The sequence below is a fragment of the Myotis myotis genome, unplaced genomic scaffold (genome assembly GCF_014108235.1).
Source record: "Myotis myotis isolate mMyoMyo1 unplaced genomic scaffold, mMyoMyo1.p scaffold_m19_p_5, whole genome shotgun sequence".
Lineage (NCBI taxonomy): Eukaryota > Metazoa > Chordata > Mammalia > Chiroptera > Vespertilionidae > Myotis > Myotis myotis.
Genome location: NW_023416357.1, coordinates 91,836,438 through 91,855,308, shown reverse-complemented (window position 1 = coordinate 91,855,308; position 18,871 = coordinate 91,836,438). Strand labels below are relative to the sequence as shown.

The following is an 18,871-nucleotide window of genomic DNA, read 5'->3' as shown; positions in this document are numbered from 1 at the left end:
GAAGGGAAAAGTTTAGTTTGGAATATATTACATTTGAGATGTCCCAAATTTATGTTTGTAAATGTGACTTTGGCACTTGGGAGCAAGGTTGGAAGAGAGGTGGGCTTGGGATCATTAGCTTCGTCGTGAACAGTAAAGCCAGAATAGATGCGATCACCCTAGTGAGGAATTAAGAAATTCAGCTGTCATTTACTAGGGAAATTATGCTGAGGAAATTCTGCTTTCCCAAAAAATACTGTCATGCTGCCATCAAAGACGAGCAAAGGGACTACTGATGCTCAGTGGGGTGGCAAACCATGTCTATGGGCCAAATCCAGCCCTGCCTGTTTTTGTAGATGAAATTGTACTGGTGCCCGCCCACACATTCATTTGCATGTTGTCCAGGCCACTTCTGTGCTGCAACAGCAGAGAGAAGCGGTCACCATGGAGACAGCACAGCCCACAAACCCTCAACTGTATACCCTGTGGCCCTTTACAGAAAAAGTTAACCAACCCGTTTTAAAACATGGTTTTCTTTAGTAGGAAGGGCAAACTGATGGGAATATACTTATTCATTTCAGGTTTTCACAAGCTCGGCATCCAATACAGTTCTTTCATATCAGAGACCACCCGCTCCAGCGGTCCAGCAGCCCTTTGTTAACAAGACGTCCAGCAGCGTTCTCCAGTCCAGAAGTGCGCCCCTTCCATCCCTGCAAAACGGACCGAGCCCTCCCAGCAAGGTAAGCCTGCGGCCACTGCTCCAGTGACACGCTTTCTGGGTACAGACCGTCCCAAAGCCCAGAGCTTTAGGCTGGGAATGACTGAAGATCAGTATTCATGGGGGAAATAGCTGAAAATATCACAGTGAAGACAGCCTCACAGGTAGGTCTTTGGTCAGAGCCTCACTGGCCTAGGAGGTCCATGCGTGAGGAACAGCCAGGGCGTGAGGAAGCTTACTGCCCAGAGCTGACATGTGCTCCTCTGTGCCACAGCCGAGCTCACCCCCGCCACCCCAGCCGTTTGTCGTCCAGCACTCTCTGTTTGGGAGCCCAGTTCCCAAGACGAAAGACCCTCCCCGCTACGAGGAGGCCATCAAACAGACACGCAGTACCCAGTCCTCTCTTCCAGAGGTAAGTGGGGCCAGTGGCTTCTATGTCATCTGTCATCCTCAAATTGAATCCCTTTTCTAAGGTGGACTTGCCCCAATAGATACTAAGTCCATGGCTAGGAGCCTTGTTTGCATTTTAAATGTTTAAATCACATTATCCTTTACTATAAAGACCCCCACTTCCAAGCAGGTTTCAGCAGCCATGTAACCTGCAATTACTCAGAACTTCGGGGTTTGTCTTTCAACTTCTCCTTTGGGGCCGAGGGATGGGTTGTGTTAGGGTAGATGTGATTGTTACACGGGTCCCTCTTTTCTTTTTCCTGAGTAAGATCCTCCTCTCAGGGAAATAGACAAGTTGATAGATTTTTCTTCGTTTTCCATAACTAAGTCAGCTCTGACCACATCGCCTAAGTTCTCGTAGATTTAGACACATGTCAATGTGTCTGAGGTTTTGAAACAATCTGATGTCAGTTTTTCCTGTGTTCCTGAAGAGCTTGTTACTAACATTTCACTAAACATTTATGTTTTGCTCACATCTAGTCTCTCGAAAAATCTTTGCATAACTTGTTTTCTAATTATAAAAAAATAGAGAAAAATGACCAATGGTCCTACCACCCAGAATCCTTTTATTAATATTCTGCTGTATATAACCCATTTTTATGATTATAAAATCTTTAAAATATATTTGGACTCATACTTCTTCATAACTCAGTCTTTTAAATGAATGTTTATTGAATAAGATATATACAGTATTCACTTTGTTGTAACTTTTTTTAGTGGATGTACCTTTTTTATATTTCCATCCCCTGAACCCTTCCTATTGGCAACCACTAGCTTGTTCTTCATATCGATGAGTCTGTTTCTGGGGGGTTTTCTTCATTTATTTTGCTTTTTTTATATTCCACATGTAAGTGGGATCATACAGTAATTGATTTCTGGAAGGTGGGAGGAGAGAGAGGAGAGGATCTATCTGCACAAAGAACACATGATGTCAGGTACAAAAATCTCTACGGATTAGAAAGGACATTTCATTTTACTTTTTATTCACATTGACATGCACTATTACTTTCAGGTATGCAATATACTTTTACACATTTTTATAACTGACAAATTTATCACCACAAGGATGGCAGTTTTGCAACTTCTTCTATACACTAGAGGCCCGGTGCACGAAATTCGTGCATGGGGGTAGAGGGTCCCTCAGCCCCACCTGCACCCTCTGCAATTTGGGACCCCTACACCTTTTTCTTATCTAGCTAACCTCTTCACATTTAAAAAAATTAACTGAAATACTACCTACTCTAGGAAATCCTCTTTGAACAAATCTCCTTACAACAACAGCGGTTCTCAACCTGTGGGTCGAACAACCCTTTCCCAGCGGTTGCCTAAGACCATCCTGCATATCAGATATTTACATTATGATTCATAACAGCAACATTACAGTTATGAAGTAGCAACGAAAATAATTTTATGGTTGGGGGTCACAACATGAGGAACTGTTTTAAAGGGCCAGAAGGTTGAGAACCGCTGCTTTACAATCTGTATTAACACATTTCGTACCACTCAGTTTTCTCGTGTTTTGTGCACCATCTGTTAAGGACCGCTCACGAGTGTTCTCGTTTTTCACGCCCATGGAAAAAGGAGCGAATCTAGATACTTATGTAAATTTTGTTTGGTCCCTCTTCACAGAGGAAAATGTTTTACGCAGTACCATACGTTAAAAAAGTACTAGGAACTTTAATTGTTTGTTTTTATAAATAAAAATGTTATAATTATTGAAAAACAACACCTAAAGTGCATAATGATGATTTAAGTAACGTGCGGTTTGCCCAAAAACGTGCGATCTCTGGCGTATGTCTTAGAGATTTCTATGCGGTACACAATGTGTTAAGTATTTTCATAGTATATCATTCTTTTTCTTTAACAGCAACTTAGAGTGGATGCAATGTGCTTCTCATTCTTGCATCTGAATTTTTTCTTCTTGCTCTTGTAATAGCAAAGCTTATCCAATTTACATTTGCCCTTCAAGGGCTTATATTTGGTTCAGTTTCTAGTTGGCTCCCTGCTTTTTTTTTTTAAGCAATACATTTAGGTTGTGATAATAAGTCTCACTTGTAATCAAGACTGTAGGTCTCCCTGTGTGAATATTTCTATAATACCTATCACTTTAGCATACCAGAGATTGTGTTCATTTATAAAAAATAACAATAAATGTCACCTGATCATTTGCTCTTCTAGTAATATTTTATAGCAAGATGTATTATTCTAGTAATTTAACTATTATAAAACAGGCGTGCAGAAATAAATCACATTGAACAATAAAGAATGACTCAAATATCAAAGCATAGTACCCTTGGGGCCTCCCTTGTCCTGTGCCTCAGATATCATAGCATATTACACAGTTCACATGGAACTCAGTTTCCTTTAAAATACGAAGGGATCCCATACTCTTTGTACTAATTGTTGGAAAATCATCCTAGCAATTGCCTCTGTTCCTCTCTGTATTGTTGCCTTACATTCTGATGTCATTACAGCACTTTTATCATCCACCCGCTCTAATAAGATTGTGAATTATTTAAGGGCAGAGATCATGACTTGAGCTTGTGTGTTCCCTGTCATGGTGCCTAGATAAATACTCAAATGCCATCCAGTCCAAATGACTGTGATGAGAGAGGCCCACCGTTGCTGGAGACCTCTGATTTTTATTTAAGGGGCCTCACTTGTTCTGCATCTTTACAGAGGGGTGAGTAGTGGCTGAGGGAATTTGAGGAAACCCCGACAGAATTCTCCTCCTAAAAGATTTTGCTAAGCTGGCGCCTGGGACCGCCGGGCATGTGTCCAATTAAAACCTGGACACACAGCAATAACAAAGGCACTGGTCGCCTACTGCTAATGCCTAGGGATCAAACCCAGCCTGCAGAAACTCACCCCTGCAGTCAGGACTGGGCGCTGGGTGGACCTGGGCTGGTGCTCCTAACTCTGGGGAGAGGGAGACTTCCTGTGGCTGCAGGCTAGAGGCCCCGGACTTCTTACCACCCACCCGAACAGGTCCATAGTGCAGGCTGGTCAGCAGAGTGGCTTCTTCGCCTGGGATCACGGGGAGACGTGGCCTGGCCTATTCACCCTGTGATGGGCACTGGGCTAGGGAGTGTGGGCCACCGCTTGGTACCAGCGCATGCCCAAGCGGCCACGGGGCGGGAACATCTGCTTGGCGCCTGCACCAAGAGGCCCAGAGTGGCCAGAGGTGTTCTGGGACCCCGGCTGCTCAGGGCCTATGCACGGGCCTACAGGCTAGGAGCGGCCTGGGTCCCAAGGATGTCCCCGGGACCCTGGCCACTCAGCACCTGTGTATGCAAATTAACCCGCCATCTTTGTCAGGTTAATTTGCATACTCTCCTGATTGGCTGGTGAGCGTAGCGGAGGGACAGTCAATTTACATGTTTCTCTTTTATTATATAGGATTAGAATCAACGGACAAGAATTAAGAAGGGTTACCTGAAATCCACTGTAGGTAGATTAAGGAGGCGAGAGAAATTATATAGAGAAACACATACCTCTTTTACAGCACACAGAGATTGTATGCAGGGAACAAGAGGGATTCCATGGTCTTGTGCCAGTGGTTGTGCCTTTAGGAGGAAAAGAAAATTGCTCTGATCAGTTATCTTAGATGCATAAAAACAATGGACAGGGCTGGCTCAAGGTAAGCATTGACCTTTGCTATCCGCTGACTATGAGCAAGTCATGTTCCTGGGCTGAAGAAACTGCAAGGAGGCTAGTTGCTAGGGAGAGGAAGCCGGGCATTGCTACGTGATGTCATTACCCAGACAGTCAGACACTTACATATTAGCTTTTTATATATATACTAGAGGCCCAGTGCACAAAAATTTGTGCACTGGGGGTAGGGGGTCCCTCAGCCCAGCCTGTGCCCTCTTGCACTCTGGGACCCCTTGGGGGGTGTCCATCTGCTGACTTAGGCCCGCTCCCCAGGGGATCGGGCCTAAGCTGGCAGTCAGACATCCCTCTGGCAGCCCGGGAGCCCTCGGGGGATGTCCACTTGCCAACGGGGAGCATGCCTAAGCTGCAGTTGGACATCCTTAGCGCTGCTGAGGAGGCGGGAAAGGCTCCCGCCACCATGTCTGTGTTGGCAGCCATCAGCCTGGCTTGTGGCTGAGCAGAGCTCCCCCTGTGGGAGCATACTGACCACCAGAGGGCAGCTCCTGCATTGAGTGTCTGCCCTCTGGTGGTCAGTGTGTGTCATAGTGACCAGTCATTCCCAGTCGTTCTGCTCTTAGGGTCAATTTGCACATTACCCTGTTATATTATAGGATAGAGGCCTGGTGCATGGTGGGGGCCGGCTGGTTTATCCTGAAAGGTGTCCCGGATCAGGGTGCGGGTCCTGCTGGGGTGCCTAGCCAGCCTGGGTGAGGGGCTGATGGCTGTTTGCAGGTTGGTCAAGCCCCCCAGTGGGGACCCTCACCCCATGGGGGTGTGGCCAGCCTGGGTGAGGGGCTGAGGGCTCTTTTCAGGCTGGCCACGCCCCCCGGCGACCCAAGCTCCTAGCCTCTCCTTTTTTGCTTCTTTTTTTCTTTTTCTGGTATTTATTTATCTTCTATAATTAAAACTTTGTAGCCTTGAGCAGAGCTAAGGGCTGGCCAGGGCAGGCGGGAAGCTTGGCTTCCTCCATCGCCAGGGGCAACCCAAGCCTCCTGCTCGCTCCAGCTCCGTGGCTGCAGCCATCTTAGTCTGCCCCCTGGTGGTTAGTGTGCATCATAGCAACTGGTCAAACGGACACTTAGCCTATGAAAAATTAAGAATGTATATTGTATAGATAACAGTTAAGAAGTATAGCTTTTAAAAAATAAAAATAAAATTGTAAAAGGACAGGAAAGGAGGAACAGAAAACAGGATAAATAGAAACAAGACAATGGTAAACTTAACCATATCAATGATTACACAAGACACATTAGTAGAGAAAACAATTGTAGAGATTATCAGAATGGATGAAAAAAGAAAACAGAACCAACTATATGCTGTGTCATAGTTTTAAGATATGTCTACAAATTCTTAGGTATTACTCCCTAGTTTGGACTTAGTGACCAGCTTCTAAGGAATAGAATTGGCAGAAGTGATGGTGTGTGACTTCCTAAACAAAGTGATAAAAGGCATACTCCTCCTGCCTTGCTCTCTCTTGGACTGCTGGCTGTGGGGGAATGTGAGCTGTGAGACCCTGGGGACAGGAATTAAAGCCCCTACACCCCTGCCCCTGTCAACAACCAGCACCAGTGCCAGTCATGTAATGAGCCACCTTTACAAGAACATTCTCCAACTCATACAACTTAAACAATCCAATAAAAAAATGGGCAAGGGTCCTAAATAGACACTTTTCGAAAGAGGACATAAAGAAGGCCAAGAGATATATGAAAACATGCTCAAAGTCACTAATCATCCAAGAGATGCAAATCAAAATGACAATGAGGTACCATCTCACACCTGTCAGAATGGCTATCATCAACAAACAACAAGTGCTGGCGAGGATGCAGAGAAAAAGGAACCCTCTTGCACTGCTGGTGGGAATGCAGAGTGGTGCAGCCACTGTGGAAAACAGTATGGAGTTCCCTCAAAAAATTAAAAATGCAACTCCCATTTGACCCCGTGATCCCACTTCTAGGAATATATCCCAAGAAAACAGAAACACCAATCAGAAAGGATATGTGCATCCCTATGTTCATAGCAGCACAATTTACAATAGCTAAGATTTGGAAACAGCCTAAGTGCCCACCAGCAGATGAATGGATTAGAAAACTGTGGTACATCTACACAATGGAATACTAAGCTGCTATAAAAAAGAAGGAACTCCTCCCATTTGCAACAGCATGGATGGAGCTGGAGAGCATTATGCTAAGTGAAATAAGTCAGTCAGAGAAAGATAAATATCACATGATCTTACTCATTTGTGGAATATAATGAACAATATAAACTGATGAACAAAAATAGAGCCAGAGGGGGAAAAATAATATTTTAGAATATAATAGAAGTAATCCTGTTATTTGCAGATTTTTAATATTTCCTACAACTTTTGTGATATCATACTATGTTAGTACAGTGTTGGTAATATTATTATACTTAGAATCCTTTTTTCCTAAAATATTGTTTATTGCATGTAATATTATATTTAAGATCATTTTTCTTGAATTGGTGTTCACTGCATGTAACATTATGTTTAAAATAGTTTTTTGTGAGATATTTATGTTTATTGCATGTTACATTATTATATTTAAAATCATTCTTGAAGTATAAAAAAGTTCCCATTTAGGAATAAATAAACTGCCTTCAACATTGTAGATACACAAACAAAATTAACATTCTCCAGCCAAGCCTGGAGATCGCTGTAACCTGGCCAACATCTTGACTACAATCTCATGAAAGACCCCAAACCAGAGCTACCCATCTACACCAATCCTAAATTCCTGACTCAGAAACTGCGAGATAATAACTGTCTAGCATTTTAAGCCACGAAGTGTTTTAGAAGTTTTATAATAGAGTAATAGATAACTAATGTGTGCATCTACAAGAAGCATACTTTAAATATAAAGACACAAGTTAAAAATAAATGGTTCAAAAAACATATACCATGAAAACAGTAAGCATAAGAAGTCTGGAATAGGCAAAGGATTTGAACAGACACATCACCAAAGAAAGATACACAGATGGCAGAGAAGCACATGAAAAGATGCAACATCAAGTCATTAGGAAATGCACATTAACTCCACGATGCAATACCACTACAGGCCCATTAGCTGTCTAAAATTAAAGTGACTGACTGTACCAAGTGTTGAGGAGAATGAAGAGCTACTGGAAATCTCGTACATTGCTAGTGGAAATGTAAAATGTGCAACTGCTTTGGAAAACAGCCATTTCTTAAAAAGTTAAACACACACCTACCCTATGATCCAGTCATTCTACTCCTCGGTATTTACACACAAATACAGAGACCTGTACACAAATGTTCATAGCAACTTTATCTGTAGTAGCCAAAATGTAGGAACAACCCAATCAGATTTCTGTTTCTTAAAATAAAAAACTTCTCAGCGATAAAAAGGAATGAACTATTCCTAAGGTATAATCTACAACATGGATAAACCTCAAATTCCTATTGAGTAAAGAAGCCACCCCCTCTACTAGTAAAAAGAGTACACACTATATGAGTCCATTTCTATAAAACTCTAGACATGTAAGTTAATCTGTAATGGGAGAAATCAAGTCATTGTCGCCTAGGGATGAAGGAGGTGCTATCACAAAGAAGCATGAGGAAGCTAGGAGCAATAGAATATTCATTATCTTGATTTTGCTGATGTGTACATGTTTCAAAACTTATAGAATTGTATAATTCATATAACTTCAGGTTATTGTATGTTAATTTACTCTCAATAAAGCTGAAAATATAGATGGTCACCTTTATACATACTTTATATTTTTATCAGAATATAAGCAAGTGAGTTAAAACATTTTTTAAAATATGAGAAACCTCTCGAAATGCACTCAGTGTGTAAAAGTCATCTGAGCTGGTATCAGCCCCATTCTTGCTCTGTCAGCTCACCAGCTGTAACACCTGGGAGAATGGTTTAACTTCTCAGGGGACCTCAGTGTTTTCAAAATGATCAAGTGATTGATTAGAACTAGCTGCTCCGTAAGGTCCTTTGGTGCTCCCAGTTGTATAACACTTCCTGGTTTGCATGAAAGAAAGCTAATTTATATTCTCCTTGGTTGTAGGTTTCCAATGCACACAGTCAGCAGATGGACGACCTCTTTGATATCCTCATTAAGAGTGGAGGTAGGTGAAAAGTCACATCAGAACCCCCAATCCCTTATCACAGGATATGAAAGTTTTCCTCTAGAGCTTACATAGTCTTCTAACTGCATTTCCTGTTTTAAAATCTGTTACATTTAGGCCATTAATACAACTTACTTATGAATGGGGGAAGGCCATTGTTTCAGGTTAAAATACTAAGATAACATTAGATGTACCCACAGATATATACGGGCTGAAAAAGACAAACCATCTCAAAATAGCCAAGTAGACAGATATAAATTCCACATTGAAAACTTTAAAACTTGCTCCATGTGTTATCAGTCATTGCAATGGGATAAAAATATTCCAGTTCATGAGTTAATTTTGTAACAACCAAGTCACCTACCTTAGGGTCTAATAACTTGATTAATATTAAAAGGCAATTCTAAAACACTTCCTACATATAAATGAAAATCTTCAATTTTACAATGTGTCATCTTAAAAAGGGGTAAGGGATATGAACCACACAAAAAAATCAAGTATTTCTCTGCCTCAGTTTATAAGTACTTCAAAAATTCAAATGCTATTTTAGAATATTTTAAAGTAGTCTTAAATTTACCAGTGAAGGAAGTTTTATTCAGATTTTTAAATAGTTATCAAAATTTCTCCACTCATGCCAGGTACTATTTGATTTTGTTGTTAATGATCTTGTCAGAGTGTTTGACATAATATAGAAAATTCTTGATATTTGACAGCAGATCTACATATGTGAATAGCATTTTTTTTTTTGCGAATAACTATATCGGCCTCACAAAATTGTTTAAACTCATGATATAGCTAAACTATGGAAATTCGAGAAACATATATTCCATGCCTTGAATTTAAAATTTTAAAAATGCTTTTTGCCAAATCTGGTTAAAATACTTTTTTTAGTGATTAAAAAGAATAATTTTACAGCCTAAACTTAGAAATGAGTTATATTCTAAAAGAAATGATTTTTTATGGCAAAGTATCTAATAGAGTATATTATTTCATCTTATTATAAACTAATACTAGTAATAATGAGAGATTTAAGTAGTTGATTATAAGACTAGTTGAACTTAAAAGTATAAATTGCACTTTGAGCTTTCAAAACAATTCTAGAGATGACTCACAGGTCATGAGAAGTGAACTGTCCTGAAACACACACAGCTGAGAGGAATCTTCAGTGTTGTCTCACCTATTTACGCAGCCTAGTCACTGAGTTGGAAGAGCTGTTAAGTAAAATGTTTAGTGTATTGTATATAAATGAAATCAAGTCAGATTCTCATATATATTTTTAAAGTATCTTTTTCACTCTCTTATATGAGCTAAGTGAACACTGGTCCGTTAATTTTCGACATGATCTGGCAAGGAGTAACATATAATTAGTGCTTCTTAAGACATTTACCAAATCCTCAAGATTTTATATAAACTGAAAAAAACAAGACACATAAGGTCGCCCACCTCATCTTAAATCAGGTCATACGATGGCATTGTATCTTTCCAGAACTTTATATAGAATGGATATGGCTAAACTGGACACATAGTTCAAATATAATGATAAAAAAGAACAAATATAGTTAGATCATTCATTAAGCAGGGCCCGCATTTTCACATTCACTTTAGGGTAGTGTGCTGCTGTGATCGCAGATTTGTGGTACAGAGTAAGACATGAGCCCTATCTTAAACCTACAGTGCCTGAAGATGGGACCCAATGATCAGATCATCTAAAAACATCATCCTACTTGGTGGGATGTAATTGCTTTTAATGCTTACTCTTACTAAAAGGAACTGAAAGCATGTCAGAATGCTATAACGTAAATGTTTAACTAAAATGATCCATCTTCCTAAAGGTCATCAGGGGCCAATAGCATTCTCTTCCTACTTCTGAGATGGGCTGTGTATTAAGGCGTCACAAAATAGTAAAATAACTCCGTAATTAATAAAAAATGTACATAGTAGGAAATGTTTACTTACTAATTATTTATTTTGCACAGAAATTTCCCTCCCTATAAAGGAAGAGCCTTCTCCTATTTCCAAAATGAGACCAGTGACAGCCAGCATCACCACAATGCCAGTCAACACAGTGGTGTCCCGGCCACCGCCCCAAGTCCAAATGGCACCGCCCATATCCTTAGAACCTCTGAGCAGTTTATCTGCCAGCTTAGAGAACCAACTGGAAGCTTTCTTGGATGGGACTTTACCTTCAGCCAATGAAATTACCCCACTACCAAGCAGCAGCGAGGACCGAGAGCCCTTCTCCCTGATCGAGGACCTCCAGAACGACCTGCTGAGCCACTCGAGCATGCTGGACCCCTCACACTCGCCCATGGAAACCGCCGAGGCCCAGTTTGCCGCGAGTACTCCCTGTCTGTCACTCGACCTCTCTGACTCAAACCTGGACAACATGGAGTGGTTGGACATCACCATGCCTAACACGTCGTCGGGACTCACTCCCCTCAGCGCCACTGCCCCAAGCATGTTCTCTGCTGACTTTCTAGACCCCCAAGACCTGCCGTTGCCATGGGACTAACACCACAGATTTCTCATCCAAGTTCACGAGGTTTAAGAAGACGATTCTAAAAGGTCAGTTTTTAGAGACAGATCTATAGTTGCATCATTGCAATGAAAACATGTTGTCACAGAAAAAAACGAATAGATGGTCACAGCCTGGAAACCAAGCTTGAGAACGTTTCATTGCACCCAGCAGTGAATGTCTGCCGTTTAATATAGCACAGGGCCTTCTGAAAAACCACTAGTCAAAGAAGACCTCTGTTTCTCCAGACTTCAGTAAAGAATAAAAAGCACCTTTAGATAAAAACATAGAGTAATGTGTGCAGGATAACGACATGCAGATTCTCTGGTAATCAGCTACATTTAAACCTCTGTGGTCACTTTCAGGCCCTAAACACAAGGCAGACAGCTCCACTCAAACAAGAACGCTCGTGTGAGGGTGGTGAGGGACCACCGCACCCGTATTTCTAGCGGGGCCCGAGCCGGCCCAAGGCGCAGCAGGGATCAAGGGCAGCGGAGCGCACCAGCCAGGCGGCGAAGGCTTCCAGCTGAAGACTTTTGGTTCCATTCAGAAACCAATGTAATATTTTTGTGTTGTAGTTTATTTTGTGATTTTTGGAATCTTACTTTAGATTTCCAAATGTAAATGAAAGTTCTTTCACTATAACCAGACAATGTCTTCAAAATACTTCATAAACAATCCCCTGTAAAAAGTCTGGGTCTATTGGTAACACTGAAAATTCTGCTAGCAATCCTCTGGATTGGTTAGATTGACTTAACGTGTAAATTAGACATATATTTGTGCTATGTTGGGATTTGTACAGCCTACGTGGGGATAAGGAATTGGGTATCCAGTGGCCCTACTTCTTTTAATAAGTCACATATTTCTAGAGTACTTGAGACACATGTATTTCTGTATTTTAAAAAATAACTTTCAGGTAACCAGACCCATCTCAAAGAACCAAGAAAAGGCTTTAGTGTAAAATATCTTTCTGAGCTGGTGAGTTGCAAAGCAAAGGCAAGGGAGGAGTCTGTCGTTCCCAGACATTCCCACCCGGTTACAGGTGAGCCTGTCGCCGAGTTGGCCTCTGGACTTCCGCTCTGGCTGCCTCTTCAGCAGCTCATCCTGTCATTGCTTTACAGTTTCGGAACTGGATGTCATACCTGAGCTCTCACTATATTTTCAAGCCGAAGATTGAAAAACTGGAGGTTTTATTCATTTTTTATATAGACAAAAAGTTATCACATTTGTTGAGTAGTTTCTTAAGATTTTTCTAAAATGCCAACTATCACAGGATTTCTAAAATGATTTCAAAATAGTCATTTAAGTATATGACAAAATGTATAAAACTGAAAAAAAAAACTGAAATCTACCAAAAAGTGTGGAGGTTTTCATTAAATAATACTCGTGCTCTCCACCTCCCCTGTGTGAGCCCTGGGGTCAAGATGCTCTCTGGGTCATTGGTGACTGTTCCCACGGTGACATGTAGAGGCAACCTGGCCCATTATTTGGAAAGAATTTGCGAATCATTTCTGGGTTTGTGTTTTGCCTAAGAGCTGATCTTATTTCAAATTTTTATTTCAGTTTGTAAATTTCACTACATATAAGAAAAGTCGGTTTTTCCAGAACTCAGTCGCCCAGGACCCTGGAGCCCTCTGTTAACTGGCCCTTCCCAGCCTGAAGTGCGTCTGAATGGTTCCGGGCAGAGGCGGTAGGCGCAGTGTAGTCTGCGGTGAGTAGTTTGTTAGAAATTGGCGTGCTGCTGTCTGACCAAACCCCGCAGGAGTGTCACCGTCACCGTCGTGGGCACAGCGTGCATCTTCGAGTCACTCCTTTCAGAAGGGCCTGTCTCCGGGGCAGGGCTGTGGACTCAGAAAGGTACTTTCTTTGGGCAAGTCTTTGAGATGGGTTTTTGTCTGGAGCTTATCTGGTCCATACTTGGACTCTAAGCATCATCTTTATTCAGATTTAAATGGCTTATTAGCACCAGACATCAACGGGACTGTAGAAGGCAACTGAACAGCTAGTGCTGCCGACTCGCTGAAGAACTTTGTGTTTCCATCTTTCCAAGCTGTGAGCTTAGATCGTTTCCTAGCCCCCTGTTGAAGGCTGCTCTCCAAACATGCAGTGCAAAGAATGCCGCCTCATTAGCCTCCTCTCTTTGGACTGTGTTGCTAATGTGCCCACTTTACATCTGTGTTCACTTCTTCACATACCAGCATTTCATTTAGGAGGAAGGAAGGCAAGGAGTCCAGTTATTAAGTCTACCAGCCACCTACTCACACCATTCCGCTGGGCCCTCCTGGCCTGAGCAGCAAGCTGGGCATCTGTAGGGTCCCAGCTACATGTTCCAGGCTAGAGGGAGGACACAGAGCGTGTGCAGCATGTGACATGACCAAAGATGACCTTCTAATCAAGGCTCCTCTGCCCCAACTCACTGTACTCAGGGGTAAATGCAGGGGGAAAGGTGTGTGTTAAAGAGGACTGTTTGTGTTGTTTGAGGTGAGGGTTAAAGCCCAAGTCAGAACAGCCGGTTGGGTTTTCGTCTGCAGATATGTAGTTTAGAGGAGGTACTGCTACAGGTACTGCTGTAGATCATCTTGCAGAATATCCTATTGCCAAGAAAACAACTCCTAGAAATGTATTCTCTCACATCCAGTCTTATTTCCCTAAATATTCCTGAAACACAGTAGTATCAAGTTACCGTTCTGGTGTATATAGGTATGCAGTCATGTCCTGGGGGTGGGATGCACAGACGTTATGCCAAAGCTGCTTACACAGTCTTGGGAGTCTAGAGTGTGTGGTCATCTTGTACATTTCAGCAAAGCATGTGCTAGAAAACTAGGGACAGTGTTAGTGGTTCAAGTTCTAGTGTTTTTCCTGAAATGTGCAATCTACTGTATAGTACTTGCCACGTATTTGTACACAGATGTATTCTGAATTCATAGAATTTCTCATTCAGATACTATTTGTGCTTGTTTTATATGAATATTTTTATAATACTAAAGAGATCTTATTTAAATTTCCTTTTTAAAAACTGCACAGTCCTGTGACCCATGTAACTGACACTTTTGTAAGTGCCGTTTAAGAATAGTGGCCAAGGCAGTCTGGTTTTGCCTCCACACCGCCGCCTCTTGTAAGCAAAGTGAAGGTAATAAGATAGCAACTGAGAGCTGTGTCAGGAGCATGTCACCCATTCTGTCACCAGAGCTGACGCAGGCCTCCTCACCCTCAACCCCAGATCATTCCAGGTCACACAGCCTGCTTCATCCTTTCAGAATTCCCACCGGCCGGCCACAACAGCTGACAAGACAGCTGTCCCAAGTGATGGGACAGTCCCTCTACTGTCCGCAACACAGTGGCCGGAGGGAAGTGGTAAAGCTTTCTGGCAGCACCCAGTGCACACCACGCTGTTCCCAGGGGCCCCCTGGTGGCAAGCCTCACCCAAGTTGCTGTCAGTCAGGGGGGGAGCACCCAGCACCACTGGGGACTTTCAGAGAACTTTAGGGAGAATAGTCATCAGGAGTCTACCAGCCGAGCAGCACGGGTCCATTTAACCACATTCACAATAACCCTCCATTTTTCCATCCATCACCAAAAACATGAATCCTGGCTACGGGCAGCAGAGCAGAATACCAAAGGGACTGTCCACTGCCCTTCAGGCCACAGAGTTAGCCCAAATTACCAAAAACATTAACTGGAAGGTCAGGTTTATCAAGAAACACAGCTTACCAGTGCGGACATGTGTGTTTGGAGAGCATCCTAATTGCATTTCAGCTCATCTTTTACAAGTGGCTTCAGTCAAAACTGGAAAATAATTCAGATGTATTAATTCCTTCTCAAACTTCGGAGATCTTGCTCAGTGATCTTTCCAGGCTACATTTTTACGTGTGAAGTGACTGTCTGCATGGCAATGTATGTTCTTCCCTGCTCACCCTTCTGTCAGCATTCGAGGGAATGCATCATTGCAAAGGGTTTCTACCAGAAATCTTTGATTCGCGGCCTGTAATTTAAAAAGCTGCACATGTTTACAAAAGCACTCTAACCCTCCACATGAACACATTGCTCTGTGAATCGTTATTGAAAAAAATGTCACAGTCTTGTGACAACAGGATGGCAATCTCAGATCTACAAGGTGCTGTCTGGAATCAGATAAAATTTGTCAGGGGCGATATCAACACAGCTGTCGTGTTTAACAGAGCTTTGTGCCAACTACTAAGTCGAAGCTTTAACCAAGTTCATGAATCACCGAGACTTGTAACAATTACCTCTCTACATTACGCTCTAAGAAAAGTTGCTGATTTGGTAGGAGGAAGAAGCATTTAGGAAAGGGTTTAGTATTTACCAAAAGTACTTAACCTCAAGTAACCAGTAGTAATGCAAACTTGCTTTAAAGGAACCAAAGGCATTGCCAAGTATTTGCCAAAAGGAGGCACTTTTTATTTAAAATTTGAGACTAATGAGATCTCAAAAATCAGTCCCAAAAATGTATTATCCATTTAAGGTTATAATTTTCAGAGGTGTAGATATTTCTCTGTCGTTTTCATGTAAAATAGAATAGATTTGTTTTGTTGGTTTAGGATAGTACATATTTAGTAGTAATACAAAGTTTTTTCCTTTCTACGTACAACTTAGTTTTCTTTTCTTGCTTCAATAGAACTGCAACGTGATAGGTGTTTCTCTTACTTTCATTGTCACATTATGTCTTAGCATCTCACTTTATGGGAAAAAAAAAAGAGAGAGAAAATACCAATCTACAGAGCCCTGCTTATTAAAGCACTCATTTAAGAAACAAAAAATTATGGCAATCGGGGGTCCATTCATGTATTGCCTTTATGTTGTTTTTTTAAAAGAAAAGCCATGATGCCTTTGTATTTGCTGTTTGCACCCCTGAAATCAATTCCATATCATGTTTGAATGCCATATGTTTTGCACATGTACTGTACATAGGTAATGCATACTGTATTTTTATATGTGTGCACATTTATCATCAGATCTTTTGTACATAGTGGCAGTATTGTAGCGGATCAGAAAATGTTTGATATCTCAGCAATTTTGCATTTTTGTGTCTCAAATAAAAAACATTTTGATGTACTAAGATTCTTGCGATGCAGAGAAAAGGCCACCCTATGGGTGAGGAGAGCCACTGTGGCCTGAGGGTGGGAGATGGAGACACCAAGTTTAGGACACATGTCACAGCAGACGGTCACCACAGAAGTGGACTCATCGGGCGGATTTTGTAGATCACACATCAAGTGAGCAACCCTCCCCCAGGCCCAGCGATGCAGACTAGAAAACAGGTAGTAGCTGAACTGGAACCTGACAAGATTTACACCAAAATCATGTTCTTTCTTCCTCATCATAAGGAAGCACTGGACAAAAGGTGTGATAAATATGTAGTTCCCCCGGGGGTTGATAGATACACATGCACGGTGAAGACTGGCTCACGCTCTGATAGTAATAACTGCAGCTCCAACGAAATTCCTGGAAGACCCCGATAATCTTTCAATTTGGCCAAGTTTCAAAGCAACTATGTGAGGTGTTTTTATAGAGCATATAAAAAGGTCTTTAGAATTCAGTATTATTTTGGTAAGATAATTTTGCAGAGACAGGAGACACACACATTTAATTTTCAACCCAAAACCCCATGGTTAAAATAGTTTTGAGGAGGACAGCTTCGCATTTTCCTCCTTGCTTTGATGAAATAAAATGGTGAGTAAACTTGATTGACAACTTTCATTATCAATATCTGATTAGGAAAATGGGTGTTGTATCAACCATAGGAAGAGAGAAAAGATCACTGATTGCCTAAATACAACAAAATGTTCATTATTCATGACATTGAGAGGCCAAGATAACGGCCTCACCAGACCAGTACGTGGATGATGCTTTCAAGTTGCCAAAACATTTGTAACATCACTTATTACCCAGCCAAGACCCTGTCCTTGAGGTGAGAAAATTATGCCGACGGGCGCTCAGAAAGGGACTGACCAGGAAGAGACGGTGTTGGAACATGGAGAGGACATTCCAAGCAGAGAAAGCAGCCTGGGAGAGGTCCAAGTTAACGAGAGATGGTGGTCGAGGTGAGGCCCTGCTCGCCAGGCCGCTGGCGGATCCGGAGTGTGGTCGCAGGACAATCCACGCAGGAAGCGCTGAGACACTGTCTGGAAACGTGGAGACAGGCGCACATTCAAGGACCCCAGTTCTTGGGGGCTTAGAGTCACCCATAGATAACTGTTTGCATTGGGTAATACAGGGCCTTCGAAAGCTTTTCAGATATTGGACATAGTCATCATTTGCACCTTTATAACAGCAATTTGCTCTAGAATTGAGGTGAATACCAAAGCATTTGTAAATGCAGACACCCACACACTTAGTGATAGCTGAAATGAATGACAGCTGGGCCACATTACAATAAAACACAAGACCAACTTCAGGACAGATGTAAACTAAATGTCACGAACAATTTCATGTGTCACATAATCCTGAAGATTCCCCCAAGTCACCTAAATCACCATTCCTTCACCCCCTTCTACAAATAGCTTATCTTCCATTTCTGATGGGCAGTAACTTTCAGAAAGAAACCTCATCCTAACATCCTGGCTATCTCTCCTGCTCATTTTATGACAAGTTATTAAAACTACCCATTATTGTATAACTAGACAAAAAACAGGGACATGCATCAGCTTTTGTAATTCCTCTCAGATATGACGGTGACGGAACCGCTGCATGTGGCCCCACAGGTGGTAACTCCCGCGTCCTCACTCCCGCCGTGCTGCAGAGACAGGAGACACATGCATCCAAATGCTGGCACTGTCCTGCCCAAGGCTGATGTTTTTTTAATATATTTTTATTGATTTCAAAGAGTAAGGGAGGAGTGTGGGAGAGAAACATCAATGATGAGAGAGAATCATGGATTGGCTGCCTCCTGCACGACTCCTACTGGGGATTGAGCCCACAACCCGGGCATGTCCCTGACCGGGGATTGAGCCGTGACCTCCTGGTTCATAGATCGATGCTCAACCACTGAGCCACGCCGGCTGAGCCAAAGCTGAAGTTTTTGATTGATGGTGAAGAGGGAGGGGTTTTTACCCAGGTTGATACCTGAGAATATCAAGTATTTCCCATCAGAGGCTCAAATATATGCCTGTTTTCTCACCCACAGCTGGATGGAGTCCAGGTCACACTAAGCAGAACGGTAAACGCAGCTGTCTGCACACAGATTTCTGTGAGGCTGCAGTGGTTTTGTTACAATACTTCTTTAAGCAGGAGGAAAGGTCTGCAAAGCTATTTAAACAAGTACCCTTGTTTTCTTCAGTTGTCTGTTAAGCAACTTGGAAAGTGAGCCAGGACATCACATTCACTAGAGAAACAGAAGCTACAACGGGAAGACCAAGGAAAACAGGTGCTGTGACCCAGTGCTGCTTGCCCTCCCCTCCACACCCCTGGTACACAGCAC

General features: G+C 42.2%; 1 protein-coding gene across 13 annotated transcripts in view; it reads left to right on the top strand.

The window, feature by feature from the left end:
• MRTFB (myocardin related transcription factor B) overlaps window positions 1-16,510 on the top strand; it is a 196,429-nt gene extending 179,919 nt beyond the window's left edge. For 9 of the 13 annotated variants that reach the window (XM_036310141.1, XM_036310143.1, XM_036310142.1 and 6 more), the window contains 4 exons: window positions 561-719; window positions 972-1,109; window positions 8,858-8,918; window positions 10,895-16,506. In XM_036310141.1, coding sequence (XP_036166034.1) covers window positions 561-719; window positions 972-1,109; window positions 8,858-8,918; window positions 10,895-11,430 — 894 coding nt within the window. In that variant the 3' untranslated portion in view covers window positions 11,431-16,506. Of the gene's footprint in view, window positions 1-560; window positions 720-971; window positions 1,110-8,857; window positions 8,919-10,894 lie in introns of those variants that run through there. The other 4 variants (XR_004967653.1, XR_004967652.1, XM_036310146.1 and 1 more) reach the window with 4 other exon arrangements.
• Window positions 16,511-18,871: the final 2,361 nt, after the last annotated feature.